A 17,094-nucleotide genomic window follows, 5' to 3' on the forward strand; every position below is an offset into this window, starting at 1 on the left:
TGGGTGTTTTTTGCTTCCTCGCATTTCAAATCATTGACTTGATTCTTGCGCTCCTCTGTTCTGCTGTCGGGAGTCTGTATAATATTCTTTATTTCAGTCAGTGTATGCTTAATTTCTAGTTGGTTCCCCAATATAACATCGAGGGTCTCATTAGTTTTCTTGTAGATCTCATTAAGTTTATCGGCGGCTTCTAAACAGTTCTTGAGAGACCTTAAAAGTGTGGTTCTGAACTCTATATCTTCCATTGACAATTTTGTCCTGTTTCTTTGTCTCCGCATTTTGTTATGCTTCCTTGGTGCACCCCCTAGTGGTCTTTGTGCGCAGTCTTATAAACCTTGATTGTTGTAGCTAATTCCAGGGAGGGTTTGACCTCCAGGCCAAGTGGCTATGAGAATCAGCTGTGTCAGCAGTGAGAGAACTTCTGCCCTCTAGAGAGGTGCTAATCTGGCATTTGCCTGAGGCTATCGGGCAAATGCCTCTGTGCAGGGCTTGGGCGGGGCGGGTCGCACAGGATCAACAGGGTGGGCCTGAGAGAGCAGTTATGGCCGCTCTCAGTCCTGTCCCCAGGGGCTCTGCCTCTCTGAGTCCCAGCACCCGCTGCAAAGCTCGGAGAGAAAGCTGCACTCGCTCTGACCGAAGCTAGGCAGTCCCGCTTCTCCCGTTTGAGTCTGGGTCCCTAAAGACTCGCCCGGATCTGGAGCTCAGAGTCTGCGACTCCCTCCCGATTGAAAACGCCAACCGCGCCCTCCGCCGCCAGCCCGCTCCGCGCGCGCACTCCGCACCTCAGAATTTGACTTCAGCACTGCGCCTCCTCTGAGTGTCCGTATGCGTTTCTCTTTCCTCCTAGTTGTAGGACTTCCACTCAGCCAGCGTCCCAGTGGTTTTGGGTGATGTCCGTTCCGTCTTTTAGTTTCACTTTTGAAATAGTTGTTCAAAGCAGCAAACTCCGGCGTTAACCTATGCCGCCATCTTGGTTCTCCTACAATTAACATTTTATTACACTTGCTTTACCACATATCTACCTGTCTTTTCATCCCTCTATCCAACCAGAAATTCACATTATGTTTCCGAAGTTGCAGACATCAGTAAACTTTACTCCTGAACAGTTCAGCATGCATATTATTAACTAGAGGTCAATACTTGCTTATGGTTCTCTTTTTAGGTACAATTTTCTTATAAGCAAATACATAAATCTTAAGTGTACCATTCAGAAAGTTTTGCCAAATGAATACACTCATGTATCTCAAATCTCTATCTATCCTCAGCCCAGAAAGTTCCCTCCCCTCATGCCCCTTCCCATCACTATTCTAATATTTGTCACTATTAATTAGTTTTATCTGTTCTTCAACTTCATATAAATGGTGTTATGATTTATTTACTCTTTTGTGTTATGGGATTTTTCTTGCTGAAGATCATGTTCTTGAGATGCATCTGTGTTGTTTCATGTGTCAGGAGTTCATTCCTTTTAATTCTTCAGTATTACTCTATTGTGGAAATATACTGAATTCTTTATCCACTTTCCTCTTGACAGACACCTGGCCTATTTCCAATTTTGGGTTATTCTAAATAAAACTACTGTGAATACTCCTATAGAGATCTTTTTGTGAATGTTTTCATTTATCTTGGGTAATTACCTAGCAATGGAATTGCCAGGTCATAGGACAGGTGTATGTTTAATTTTATAAGAAACTTTCAGAACTATTTTCAAAGGAATTGTACCATTTTAACCCCCACCAACAATGCATGAGAGTCTCTGTTGCTGCACATCACCACTGATAGTTGGCTTGGTCAGTCTTTTTTGAATTACGAAATAAGAATATCCACAATAGAAAGTGTTTCTATCATCAAGTGATTGAGGTGATATCCACACACATGTACCCTTGTTACTATATCAGTTCAGATTTCTTAAGTCGGATAATTAAAGACATTAAATCCTAATTCTCATCTTTAAGGAATTATGTGAAAGATACATTATTTGGCAGTTATTTTAAATGTTTTTGCATTCAACTTGAGCTCTAAATCACTGAACTATTGTTGACGTTCATTCCTAGGGTGTTTTCCTATTAATACTGAGGCTTTCAACATAATCAAAATGATCAGTTTAGCTTTTGACTTATGCTCATAAGAAAATAAATAATCACAACCTAGTGGCTAACTGATAAAATTTCTTTTGTCTGAATTGAATGAGCATCAGTCACCTCAGGAATGTCTCATAGACCTAAACTTTAAGAAGAATGAATCATTGTAGACTAAGTCTAAGTGATAGTCTAAGTTAGCTCTGAGTTAAGTTGCTGCCATTTCCTTTTTAAATCATTATTTAAAAAATATGATTTCAGAGTGAGGAAGAGAGGGAGAGAAAGATAGAAACATCAGTGATGAGAGAGAATCATTGATTGACTGCCTTCTGCATGCCCCCTCCTGGGGATAGGGCCTACAACCCAGCCATGTGCCCTTGACTGGAATCCAACCATGACCTCCTGGTTCAAGGGTCGACGCTCATCCACTGAGCACACCAGGCGGGTACATTAATGTAAATGTTTCCTTAGTTTTTACCATTTATCCCTGGGAAGTTTCACACTTTCAAATTGCTGTTTTCTTGGCTTTCCTTCCATTCCCCATGCTCTGACTCTTGCTCATTTGTTATGAAAATAACCTAAATGATCTTAACGCTTCTCAAAACTGTGTTTCAGTTCACTGCTTATAACATTAAACATAGTCTAACCCATTTGACAATTTGCCTTTTAATGAACCTTTAGTAATTAGCAATACAGCTGAGTGCTCTAACGTGGGAAAAATACAATATACAAGTCTCGAGGCTAATGTAACCCGGTCAAGGGATCATGAATCACTGACATGAAAGATAACGTTTCCACTGCTCTTTAACTAGTTCCTCTCTTTCTCAATTTTTCCAAGCTCTCAAAGGATAATCCATGCGTATATGTATGAAGTTTCTAACTAGGAAATGTGTAATTCAACTTTAGCAGAAATTAATTTTAGTTTGGCAGATTCCACTTCCAGAGGCACTTATTTAGTTCCTTCCCATAACAGCTACAAAGGGCAAAATGGTTCCACAGTTCCTGGAATCGCCATTGGTTACAAAGGCATTAGGGAGATGGCACCCAAGGAAATGCTATGAATTAGGCATTTTAATCTCCATTTCGATTTGCCTTTTTACAGAAGCACTTAATACATTGCTTTAGCTCTCTCTGTCTAGCTACAAAATAATAAACAAAACATACTGGCTCTGAAGTTATGACTAGAATATTAACTCTAGTCATTTCTTTAAATTACTTTAAATGTCATCTATCTATGAGGTTTGCATATTTTTGGAACTAAGCCACTAAGCACATATTTTATATCTTTGAAAATAAGAATACTCCATGGCTTGGAATGATACTGTCCTCGCTAATTGTCCCATTCATCAAATGTACAATACATACAACAGATTTACTATAGGTGGCTTTTTAAATCTGCATGTGAGCCACCAGGGCCAATGTTATGCGTAGGTGAAAATAGGCAGCTAGGATTGGGACGATGAAGCAGCACAGAAAAGACCTGCCTGCCTTAAAGTATTTTCCCTCTAACTTGCCTTAGGGGTGAGACACTATCTTCACATTTTTCTATCGGAGTCAATGTATTAGCAGGTAACATACAGCACGACTTTTGATTACACCAACTAGTAATGCACAATATCCCTTCAGAGTCTAGTGGGGCCATCCCGGGATGGGCCACAGACAGGGACTTTTTGAAAGGCTCAGATGCTATGAAATCATGAGACCTTATGTGTGTGGTGGAGGAGTATGGGGTCCAGCCTGAGGGTGGGAGGCACCCACGGGAGGAAGCTCTGAAAGAAAATCTGGAAACTTCTACTAGAGATAAGCTTGATCCCAATGTTGGCCTCGGGCTAGAACCCTGAGACACAAATGAGAGAGTATTGCGGTCTTTTATTTTTCTGCTAAAGCTGCGTTTTGCATAGAAGCTCTTTTGAGACACTTTGTTCTTTCTGACACAGGAAAGACACAGGATGAGTGTGCCCCTCACTGGCGCTGAAGCAAAGAATGTTGCATTTTGGGGGGTTATGTAAGCCACAAAGTTAGGCACACCCTGGCTCCGCCACTAAATAAGTACTGAAAGTGAAAACTGTCTTTGTAAAGTGCGGCATAAATACAAATTCCTTTTACATCCAGAATTTAAAAATTGAAGCCTCAATTTTTCTCCTAGTAATTACCCCAGACATTTTGCCACTGACCCACTTTCCAAAGGAATCAAATCCAAACACTGCATTATTTCATCAGATTTCACTGCATTTTAAATGAACGGGGATAGAAATAAAAATAACGCATTAGGACAATTGACAGAGTTCACTTGTAAGCTCCTTCCATTTTAAATCTCGCTCTAAACTTTATCCCTTTTATTTAGTTTGCTTTATCCAACACACGCTAATTTACTTGTATATAAAAGAAGGAGTTCTGCCCTGGTCGGCCTGAGCACCAAGGGTCTCGGTTTCCATTCTGGCCTAGGGCACCACTTGGGTTGCAGGTTCACTCCAGCCTAGTCAGATGCTTGTGGGAAGCAAGCAATGGATGTGTCTCTCTCACATCGATATTTCTCTCTCTCCCTTCGATCTCTGTCTTTCTCCTACTCCTCACCCCCATTTCCACTCTCTCTGAAATTCAATGGAGAAAATATCCTTGGGTGAGGATTTAAAAAAAAAGAGTTTTATTGCCAACTAACTCCTCTTTTCTTAATCAAAAAATAAAAGTGATCATTTGTGTTTTATCATATTCACATTTATTTTTTTTAAATATATTTTTAGTGATTTCAGAGAGGAAGGGAGAGGGAGAGAGAGATAGAAACATCAATGATGAGAGAGAATCATTGATTGGCTGCCTCCTGCATGTTCCCCAGTGGATAGAGTATCGGCATCCACAGGCCAAACCAGCTAGGGCTGTCATATTCACATTTATATTTTTATTGTAGTTAATAGAGAAAGGCTCAAGTACTGTAGAATAAATTTTAAAACATAAGTTCAGTATTTAGCACTAGATTGTTAGGTGTAATTATTAGAATTTTATAACTTTTCTCTTTTTTCATAAAAATTTTATTTTTTCATTAAAAACTTTTGGCCTCTCATAAATTAACCATAGCAAACAATAAAGGAACATCCTGTAGACAGAAACAAAAGCCTTCAATAAAAATAATCTGTATCTGGCTCTCTAATCATATGCTAGGGTCTTAACTATTAAAGAACAATCTCACCACTGGCAATTGACTAGCTCTTCATTTGTCTCTCTGAAAATAAGAGGTTTTAATCTCTTCTTGCAAGCTAGGATATTTTTATGGTTTAAATATATTTTGGAATTTGTTCCAATAGTTAAAGTTGAAAATATCTGATATTTTCAATTACTTAAAACATTTATGATTTTCAGCTCCCAGCAGAAATCTGCTGCTGAAGGGGGGAAAAAATTAAGAGCTGTTAGTCAGAAAGACACTTACGTAAGAACTATGAAATTGGTCATTGGTTTGAAAGCAGGAAGTCCTAAATTTTAGACTCAAAGATTTAAGGAAGCATTATTGAGCACCTTTTCCTCTCAGAGCTAAGGCAAATGGCTGATGAGTGAAATCCTGAGAATGTTCACAGCTTTTCTCTTTCATTGTGTTGCAGCCCGGAAGGTGGTGAGATTCATCCAGAAATCTGTCGGCTTTATATCCAGTTGCAGTGCTGCTTAGAAATGTACACAACAGAGATGCTAAAATCCATATGTCTGCTGGGGTCTCTTCAGTTTCATCGAAAAGGTAGCTACATTTAATATATTGCCATAAACCCTGAGGAATATTAAGCAGAAGTTCATCTTTCGCAAAGTACCTACACGCAATGTATGTCTATCCACATACGATTAGAATGGATGTAAATGTTCAGGAAATATTTGATATTAATTAATAAAATAAATCAATATCAATTCTAAATGCCTAAGAACACTGATCGCCTTGAGCAGAAATTGTGATAGAAACAGTTCTCAATTTATTATTTTACCACTTGTGAGCATGACTTTGGTTAGAATCGACATAGGCATCAAAAATATATAATGATCTTACTAGGCTAGTGAATGTTATCCAAGATTGCTGCTATGTATTTCCCTAAATGAATTAGGTTGCAAGAAGACAAATTACATACTGTATCTCAAAGATTTAAAAATAGGAGAAACTCAACAAACAATAGGGAGGCATATTAGTTATAGAAAATCTCATTATCAGGCTTAAACTATAAAGGGAGTCTATTGGTTGAAATGACTAAAGCCTCCAGCAGTGGTAGTGGCTTCCGCATGGTTTGGCCAGACTACTGACTCCCATTCTCAGTGATGCTCTGTCTTCTCCTGGCTTTCCCTTCAGGCTGCCTTCCCCCACATTAGCAAACTGATTGCAACAGTTCCAGTAATAACATCTGCACATCACAAGATCCATAAAGAGCCAGAACTTCTCCCTACTACAGACTAGCAACCATCCTAAGCTTCATTCTGATTGGGCCAGGTCAGATCATGGGTCTACACTTGAACAAATCACTGTTGCCAGAGGGATGGAATTATGCGGACTGGTTTAGGCAACCAAGGCCCATTCCTGGAACTAGCAGAGGGTCAACCCCACCCAAACAGTGGCTCTTATATGATGTGAGAGGGTGGAATGGAGTGAATGCTGGGAGGAAGCCAAAAGTTCCATTACTGGAGGAGTGAACCCGTATTTTCTTCACTAATTCACCAAACAGTAATTTATTGGGAACCTCCCGAATGCAAACATTTTGTGCTTGAGCTCAGGAGAATAGAGGGTACATAGAATTAAATACTTGTCTATGATTTAAATTCAGAGATAGAAGAAGTCAATAAACTAATACTCAAGGAAAATCTTATTGAAAGGCTTTGGCTTGAGTTGGGTTGTGAAGAAGACGGGGTTCAGGTAGGAAAGGAAAAAGACACTTCAGGGGAAGAAACAAAGTAGAGATTTGAAATCAAACGAGCATGTAATTTGAGGGGAGCTAAATAACATGATAAAGTATTTGTAAAAATTATATCTGTGTATATACAGACATATGCACATAGCAGGACTAAAAACAGGGTCATACTATGCTCCAAAAAGAGAACATTTTCTCCATGTACAGATACCATTTATTTTTATTGGCATCCCAAAAGCTTACCTTTTAATGATTTCTATCTTTACTTCTGTTACTAATACAAGTGAACTTGTTTGGAGAGATTATCTCGACACTCCTGAAACCTGATCAGAAAAAAGGAGTATCTTACACACTGATGAACTGGTGACATCCAAACAGGTTGTCATGGCCCAATGTATTTATTTGTTCTCTCTCTCTCTCTCTCTCTCTCTCTCTCTCTCTCTCTCTCTCTCTCTCACACACACACACACACACACACACACACACACACCTACCAGCTCTGTTTAAAAGTAAAAGAGGTTCCCTCACCCAGATTTCTTCCTTATTGTATTTGGTTTTGAGCATACAAATAAAAAACACATCACCTTTGAACTGATCAGCTCATTTGGTCTTCACTGTCCTCTGTCTCCATTGTCAGGGTTTGACCTACTTCCTTCCCTTCCTCTTCTTTTAAAAATAATAAACCCTGCTTCTTGCTCTAGTGCCTAACTTACATACAACTCTGAAAATAATATAGCTGATACAGTGGTATCTTTAATGTGGCCTTGGGCTAGGGAAGGGACCTATCTAGATGAACTCACTAAGTTCTTTAAGAAATCAATGCACCACCAGTCACCCAATCCCCAAGCCAGAAACCTTTCTTTTCTCATTTATTGATTTAACAAATATTTCTAAGTCAACCTCTATATACTACTAAATTCTACTACTTAACATCAAATTTAATAATTTATAATTCATGTTGATTGTTAGCTTTCCTGAACATCTCTTTAATCTTCTGTCCAGGTCTACTCGTAGGCCACCATCAATTCTAACCTATGTTACTATGGATCCATCTGTCTGCCTTCCATATTCAGAGAAATAGAGATAGATTAATGGAGAGAGAAAGAGAGAGAGAGAGAGAGAGAGAGAGAGAGAGAGAGAGAGAGAGAGGTCAAATAGTCCTTAGAGTCTTAGGGGAACAGTGACTCCCATTCTAGCCTGTAACACTCGAAATTTCTTTATACTTAGAACCCCTTCTGCCTTCTGGTATGCTCCTTTTAATGCTATTATGAAAATGTGGTGTTTTGATAACTTTTAGGTTACCTAATTTCTTCTTCCTTTGTGTGAGTGTTACAGGTTGGCCATTCCCCTCTTCTTTACTATTTCTTTTCCATCAAAGAAAGAAAAGGAATTGTAATTGAGTCATTAAGTTTGGCTCAATAAGAGTCTCTGGTCAATTTTTCTTTGAGATTAAATACTGAAACCAAATTGCTTCACAGTTATTTTTATTTCTAATCACCCCCCTGGCTGCCACCAGAGGTCCAGAAAGTATTGTATATCACACTTAGTTTTACTATTGTATTGAGTAGTCATGAGTTTACTCTTTGGAGGCCACATAAGGTCACTGCAGGTGCAAAGGGTATGGTTTCTTCATGGGGAGAAAAGAAGCCTCAAATCATTTTAACGTTTCTGCAGTGTGCATGAATTTAGTAACAAAGATTGTCATTTTCTCTCATTTAAGAAAATCATAATTATCCTTAGTCCTTAGCAATAGCTTTAGCAGATCTTTATATTTTTTGCATATACAATGCTTCTGAATTGTTGCTATCTCATAAGTTTGATTGATACAATCTATTATTTGGAAATCTTTTATACTTTACATCAAGCTATCACCAAAGAAATGAAGAATAACAGTACTAAAATGATGTTTTTTTATTTTTTCATAGCCAACAAAATTAAATTAAATTACCGAAATGTGAGGTAAAATCCACATTTAATAAAGGCTATTGGTTATCCCATGCAGAGTGTGGTTCTGAAAAGCTATGTTTGTTTTAAGAAGATGACAGATGGGAATAATTTTAGACATCTTGTAGTTTCATATTCCAGCATGTTAAATTATAGATTGGACCATTACTTGACAAAGTCTAATTTCCATGTTTATAGTAAAAAATAGTTGCTCTCACTTCTTCACACTTTGGTTGGTAGGAAATCTTTTCCCATAACAGAGTCCATGTATCACATTGACCGTTAATGCCATTTCCTGCCACCAGATGAAATGAGATTGCAGGTTTCATTCACTCTAAGGGAACTGAATGATCCTGCTCTCGGGGCCATGGCTTTCCTCTCTCTCTCTCATTCTCGTCCCAGTCAATCAGTTTTGGCAACAGTCCCATTCTGAAGGAGCAGAGATGACAGAGCACTCCATGCGACTCCCCTTCACACATGACCTTGCTTGCTCTGTCTTTTTTCTCATCTCACCTCACTTGTCAGTAGCCGTCTCTGGCTCTGCTCTGCCTCTGCTCTGCCTCTCTGCCACAGCGTACAGCAAATCTGTGCCCAGGTCCTCTGAGCATATACCATTTTCCCATTCAGCCCCCAAAATAAGGGGTTCTCTCCCGGAATGTATCACCATGATTAACACAGAGATAAAAATATGCAGAGGAAAAGTAATCACAAGAGGGAAAGAATAGAAAAATGTTAAAACTGAAAAATCTTAATTCAAAATCTAGTGGGAGCTGAGGCCTCAAGAGGCTCTAATGAGAAATTAATGAACTGTTATCTAGCAAAATTCAGGATGAATTCAAGACAAAGGACAGACTATGAACAGTAAAGACTCTAGTGTATTCAGCCTCGCATTAAGAAAAGGAAATGACCCACACCAATAAAAGAAACCAGCGACATAAAGACAGAAAAGGAATATAGTCAGAAGTAAAGGCCTTATCCTTTTCTAATGCAACGAGGCAGATGATACTAAAATAGAACAGTAGGTCAGAAGAAACGAAGCAGAATAAACCTTAAAATAGTCTATGATTCCAATTCTGAGTGGAAACGTGCATTCATTGTTTGAACAAGTATATATTGAGCACCTAGCACATGTAAGGGATCATTGTAGGAGCAGTGATCAGGCTGAAGAGATCCCTGTTCTTATGAACTATATAGTCCAGTGCAAAGAAATAGTTTTTTTTAAAAATGTTGTAAACATCCCAAATACCAATAAGTGAGATGTCAGTAATGAAAATAGAACGGGTGATGTCATCATGACTGGGTGTTTTAGAAGAGATGGTCAAACTCTGTAAGGAGATAGAATTTAGCCTAGATTTGAATGACAAGAGGAAACAACCTCATAAACATTGGTATCTAATGCAAAGGACCCAAGATCAGAACACATGTACACTGTTTGAAGAATATAAACATGACCAACTTCTGAACTCTAAGGGTGATCTAAAACCATCTGTTATTATTCTATCTTCATGTCTTCACATACCGAACAGTTACTAGGACACCATAGTCATCACCTTTTGTCAAAGTAGATATGAGCTGAGCAGTAGGATTAAAGGAATGATAACAGCCTCCACTCATCAGGTACCTTCCACTTGCCATGTGCTTTATACATGTTATTTTATCCTTAAGTATCATTTCCCCCTTTTCACATTTGAAGAACCTGAGGCTGAAAGAGGGGACTTGTCCAAGGCCACAGAGCACATCGGTCCCATTGCAAAGTTTGTAATTGTTCCTCTAATTGTCCCATTTTCCACTCAGCTCTATTGGAGAAGGACAAAGAGAGCATATTAAATGGAGAAATGGAAAATAATAGCACTATGGTTAAATTTTACCCACAGATTTGGCTTATTTAATTATTAGTGGGCATACTTCAAAATACCATGTTTAATGTAGAAAATCCATTGTGTTTAATTTCTTACCAAAATAACATGAAGTTCAGAGAGTTATGTTTTTAAGATGGGAGAGAAAGTTAACTCCATAAATCATTTAATGATTTATAAAATATTTTACTTTGAGTTAGGATACTTAATGTTAAGAAATGATGATACTTGGTAAAGTAAAATAAAATAAATGCATTCAATTGGTTAGAGCTGTGGTTGGCAAACCACGGCTCACGAGCCACATGCAGCTCTTTGGCCCCTTGAGTGTGGCTCTTCCACAAAATACCACGTGCAGGCGCGCAAGTACAGTGCGATTGAAACTTCGTGGCCCATGCGCAGAAGTCGGTATTTTGTGGAAGAGCCACACTCAAGGGCCAAAGAGCCGCATGTAGCTCACGAGCCGTGATTTGCCGAGCAGCAGTTTGCCAACCACTGGGTTAGAGCATTGGCCCTATACACAAAGATTTCAGATTCAATCCCCGATCAGAGCACATAAAAGAATCAACCAATGGATGCATAAAGAAGTGGAACAACAAATTGATGTTTTCCCTTCTCTCTCTCTCTCTCTCTCTCTCTCTCTCTCTCTCTCTCTCTCTCTCTCACCAATAAATAAAAATTTAGCCTTAGCCGGTTTGGTTCAGTGGATAGAGCATTGGCCTGCAGACCAAAAGGATCCCAGGTTTGAGGGCACATACCTTGGTTGCAAGCTCCTCCTGGGCCTGGGCCCTGGTTGGGGCTCATGCAGGAGGCAACCAGTTGATGTTTCTCTCTGTCTTTCCCTCTTTTTTCCAGTCTCCCTAAAAATCAATGGAAAAATATCCTCGGGTGAGGATTAACAAAAAATAATAAATAAATTAATTAATTAATTAATAATAAAAATTTAAAATCTACCACTTGTGTGCTCCAAAAGGAGCATGGAACAGACTGTGGAATCTCAGAGGGAAGGCAGGGGTGGGTGGGAAAAGAGTAGCCAAAGAACTTGTATGCATATATGCATAACCCATGGACACGGACAATAGGGTGGTGAAGGCCTGGAGGGGGGCAGGGCAGGTACCGCCTAGAAGGGGTGAATGGGGGACACAGAGAGACATCTGTAGTATTTTCAACAATAAAGTTTGTGTGTGTTTTTTTTAAAAAAGGACCATGATTTAGCCTTAGATACCCACAGTGGGAGAGCTGAAATTAATTAACTGCACAATAAATCCATCTTGTCCATTGTTCTGCTCTACTTTAAAGGCCAGAAATGAGCAGTAAAAGTCTCAGAGGGGCCTCTTTTAAAGTATCTTCTATTGTCTGCCCCTTTCCTGTGCTGCCAGGGGACCTCACCTCCATGAAGCCACCTCAGGGGCTGCCACTCTAGGAGCAGTGATGGCACTACAGTGCCTAGGGATCACAGAGTAGCACTGAGGGGAAGTGAGGGGAAAGGGGATGGTTCTGCATCTCTTCTGAATTGGCAAATGTTTATTTCTCAGTGTATGGGGAAGAACGGAGCTCTGTGTGTGATATAATTGTTGTTTTCCACTATGTGTTTTATGGCACTCTGAATAACTTCTCACCATGGTATAGAAAAGCATTTGAAACCATTTGAAGCCAGGTAAACAACTGAATTAATGTAACTTATTTCTATTTAAATTACATGCTTTTTAGGAAGGAGAGAGTCAAAGTGGATTACTTAACAAGCAGCCTATATTTTCCCATGTTTCTTTTCACCGTGCATGGAACTAAAAGGTACCTACCAGTTCTGAAAATGCATGAGAGTGAGAATAACTATTTGGAGAAGCTTCCGTGCATCTCATGCCAACCATGTTCATTTTGTTTTCACAGTCAGTATGACAACTGTCCGAAAACCTTCCCTGGGCATAGTCTCATAGCAGATAATGTGTCAGAGCACAAAGGGCATAGGGAGTTTGCCCCTGCCACCAACGAAATCATAGTACACAGTTACATTATTAGCTCAGAGACGATGGGTTTGTTTTGTTTTGATTCTGGGGGAAATTTACGTAAATGAGTAAAATTGACTTTGCTGAACATTAGAGGCTACACTCAGGACCTCAGAAAAAGGCACTGTTTCTGTCAGTGCTTCTCATTGTCACTGGTTGGCTGAAGACAGGCAGGAAAGCAAGAAGGAATGGAAGTAAAAAGGAGAAAAGAGGAGAAAGAGGACAGGAGAAATAAGAGATCAGGAGAAGGGACGTGGTCTCTAGAGTGGAGTGTAAAAAAAGACCCCCACTCTAAATAAATGACCCCTCCCAATCCCTCGGGCCAATGGCTAGGACCTCTGAGGGTGAGGGTGCTCTGTGCTACTCTGGAGGCTGCCCCACAATCAGATGTAGTTTTGTTCCCCTAAAAGGGCTGACGATTTCTCACGAATATAAGAATAACCAGCCTTCCAAACTGGTATGTGCTTCATGGGTGGTTTCCCTTAACATTTCCTCAAACACGCCTATTATATTATCCATAAACAGGCTAAAAATACATGGAAGTCCCCAAGGAGCTGGAGGCAGAAAGCTTTGCAAGGCCCTGAGAAAAGTGGCCAACTTTTTGATATGCTAGTTCTAAACAGTGATGAAGCCAGCTTAATGATTTCAAGGTGCTCTAAAAGCTCTCCTTCTCCCCTACCTCCATCCCTTATCTGAGCAAATATTTGTTCAGTGAAGCCTGAAATTGATTTTTCAGGGGACAGAGTTTTTTTTATTTTATTTCATAATAAGAAGTGAAATGATATTCAATGCATATTCACTTTGTTGGGTGAAGTAACACATTGACTTGAAGATGCCATTTGGAAGCAGGTTGACTCCTTTCCTGAGAACCCAGCTGATGTTAGAGAAAAGGGCTCCATTCTAAGAACAACTTAGAACGATAATTCTAATGGTCAAAGGGGGAAGCTGTGGAAGAACTCGAGTTGGCCACTGTCCAGATTTGTGGGGTGTTTCTCTGCTGACTCCTTAATGTGGCTTAGCAGAGCATCTATGAACTCTGATCCTTTATCCTCTCCAGCCTCATTGCTCACCAGCAAGCCCCTCACCTGTGCCCCACCCCATACTCTGCCCTACCACACTCAAGGCATCTTGAACTACTTGGAGGAACCTGAACTTCCAAGTTCTTCCAAGTTGCTCCCTCTGCCTGAAATCCACACTACCACACCCAACACCCATCCCTTTCACCTGGTCTACCTCTATACTTTCCTTGGGTCATAACTCAGATGGGACTTCTTATAGGAAGAAGTTTTTCCTAGCTTTTCAAGGCTGGGATGATGCCCACCAAGTGTGTCTCCCAGGCATTTCCATGGCACAGATTGCAGCACGTTACATTGAGGGATAGTTGCATGGTTTCTTGTCTGTTGTCCTCTCTAGATTTGATCGCCTTGAGTGTGCTCACCATTGTATCCCCAGCGTTTAGCACAGTGCCTGGAGCAGAGTAAATTTTCAATTAATAATTACTGAACAAGTTAGTGAATTGCTTTCATTCTGTATCTGTTGTCAAAAGAGAGGGAGTATGATTGGAGGAAAAGCTTGTTCAGAGATGTTGAACTAAACTCATGCATGTAGTATTTTCCCTCCTGAGAATCTATTGAAATAACAGAAAAAGATATAATGAAAAAAAATAAATCCATATTAGTTCTTATATCTATCAGGGTAGAGTAACTGCTACATGAAATACCAAATCTCAGTGGGTTAGAATAATAAGAGTTCATTATTTATCCATCTCATAGTCCAATGCCAGAGCTGGGTGGGGTTGGCAGTGTCTCTCTTTCTGTTCTCCACATCCAGTCAGTCACCAGGGAGAGGAAAGAAAGCATAGGGGATCATATGGGAGGATTTCTAGGAGCCAGTCTGGAAAAGGTATAAATCACTCCTGCTCAGAATTCATTGGTCATACCTGTCACATGACCCCTCCTGTTTGTAAGAGGAAAAGAATATAGAGGTTGTCTCTCATGCCCCTGAAAAACAAGAAAGGATGACTTCAACAAACTAGAACTTTTAAGGAATTTCTAAAAACTAGGGAATTTCTCAAAACTAGAAAGTACTTGGGATTAGATTGGTGAATATAACTAAATAGAGGAAACCATAGTTGGATAAGAAATTCATGAAGAAACAAAACAAATTCATGCAGTAGAAAATTACTGCAAAAGTGAAATCAGTTCTGGAGATACTTCAAACTTGGAATCAACAATTGCAAATCTCAGACAGTTGGAACTATTGTCAGGGAAATTAATGTTTGAAGTTGTAGTGGAAAAGCTGGGCTGCCCCATGCTGAGCAGAGGGCATCAATGCTTGCTCCAGGAAAGTGCCTGGTCTGAGTGTGAGGACTGCAGCACAGCAGAGCACGGTGTAAAATAACTCTGAGCTTCTAAAAGGACAGCTGTTGAAATAAGAAAGTAAGCACAGGACTCCAGTGTTTTTTCCCAGGGTAAGTTGCTCAGTATATTTCATTAGAATAGGAGTGGTAAACAGGAAACTCAGCAAGCATGGAACCCCCAGAACAGGCTGATGAGAAGCACCCAGAGAAAGACAAATATGATAGGATTTCACTTACATGTGGAATCTAAAGAACAAAATAAACAAAGTTGAAACAGACTTATAGACCCAGAGAACAGACGGATGGTTGCCAGAGGGGTGGGAGTTGGATGAAAAGGTGAAGGGATTAAGAAGTACAAATTGGTAGTTACAAAATAGTCACAGGATGTAAAGTACAACATAGGGAATATCAGCAATAATCCCATATAATAGAGAGCTAATATGCAAATGGTCTTCATACTCTCGTGCCCTCGCGCCCTCACGCCCTCACGCCCTCACGCCCTCACGTCCTTGCTGGGGGCTGGGGGACCTAAGGCTGGGCCTGAGGCCACACCCCCCACCTGGCGGGGCTTGACAGGGGACCTGAGACTGTGCCCCCTGCCCAGTGGGGCTTGATGGGGGACTTGAGGGTGCGCCCCCTGCCCTGTGGGGCTTGACCAGGGTGGGGCCAGCCGGGTCTGGGTCTTGCGTGATTTCGAGGGGCGTGGGTTGGTGGGGACTTGATTCTGGGTCCCGCAGAGCACCCCAGACACTGACAGGAGGGATAATTTCATAGACATTTTACTAATTTTCTTTCATCTCTGTCACTTCTATTATAGAGAAAGGGCAAGTAGCAATATTAAAATATTTACTCTAATCCCTTTATTGTGCACAAATTTCATGCACTGGGCCACTAGTCTATATATATAAAAGCCTAAGGACCTTTATGACTGTTACGACCGAAGAACTGGAATGACTGGCTGACCAGTTGCTATGGTGCGCACTGACCACCAGGTGCAGACACTCAATGCAGGAGCCACCCCCTGGTGGTCAGTGTGCTCCCACAGCCAACCTCTGTGGCCCCTCCGCCCCACCAGTCCCTCTCTCCAATTGACCCCAATTGGGGCGGTGGCAGCCCCCAATCTCCCACGGCTCCTCTACCCAGTAAGCCTACCTCCTGCGGTCCCTCCCCTCTGCCAGCCATCCCCCCTGATGGCCCTAATTGGGGGGGGGGGAAGCTGGCCAACCTCCCACGGTCCCTCCCCCATGCCTCCCCCCGCACCCCACTGGCCATAGGCCCCAATCGCTGGCCCAGCCAAGGGAACCCACCCATGCATGATTTCATGCACTGGGCCTCTAGTATTGTAATAACTATGTATGGTGCCAGGTGGGTACTGGAAATACTGGGGAATACTCTGTAAAGTATATGATGATCTAACCACTATGCTGTACACCTGAGACTAATGCAAAATAATACTAAATATAAACCATAATTGAAAAATAAAATTTAAACCTCCTTTCAAAAATAAAAAAATAAAAGCACCCTTTATAAGCTTTAGACACACCTTATCCAGCCACACATCCTGCCCCTCTCCTACAATAACCAGAAAGAGGATATTGTAATCAGAATGATAGGCAAACAAACAGATGTCCTCAAAGACTAATCTGAACATGCTATCAAAGAAATGTGTGGGTGGTCTTTCTCCTTTGCTAGTGGAAGTGGGGTCCTTATGATATCTCAAGAAAAAGAATTTTCTGAGACTCGCACTGGAGGATGAGTGATATTTATTTGTGTGGAATTGCATGCCTCCATTTCTAAAGTCCCATTTCCCTTAATCCAGTCCTGGAAGATGTGCAGCTGGAGCTTCAGCAGAGCTAAAAGCAAAGCCCATGTCCAGAGTAGAGCTGGGTCCAGTTTGGCATTAGGCTAGCTACAGTCCATCAGTCCATTGTGTGGGGTCCACATGGCTGTGGGAATTATGGGTGAATGCAGGAGTGTGAGGCAAGAGGCAAG

General features: G+C 40.7%; 1 protein-coding gene across 1 annotated transcript in view; it reads left to right on the forward strand.

Moving 5' to 3' along the window:
• Positions 1-17,094, forward strand: part of RGS7BP (regulator of G protein signaling 7 binding protein) — a 94,079-nt gene that overhangs the window by 53,505 nt on the left and 23,480 nt on the right. The window contains exon 3 of the mRNA XM_081089110.1: positions 5,666-5,796. Within this exon, the coding sequence (XP_080945236.1) occupies positions 5,666-5,796 (131 nt within the window). The remainder of the gene's footprint in view (positions 1-5,665; positions 5,797-17,094) is intronic.

This window comes from Myotis nattereri (assembly GCF_964212035.1).
Source record: "Myotis nattereri genome assembly, chromosome: 4".
Taxonomy (NCBI): Eukaryota; Metazoa; Chordata; class Mammalia; order Chiroptera; family Vespertilionidae; genus Myotis; species Myotis nattereri.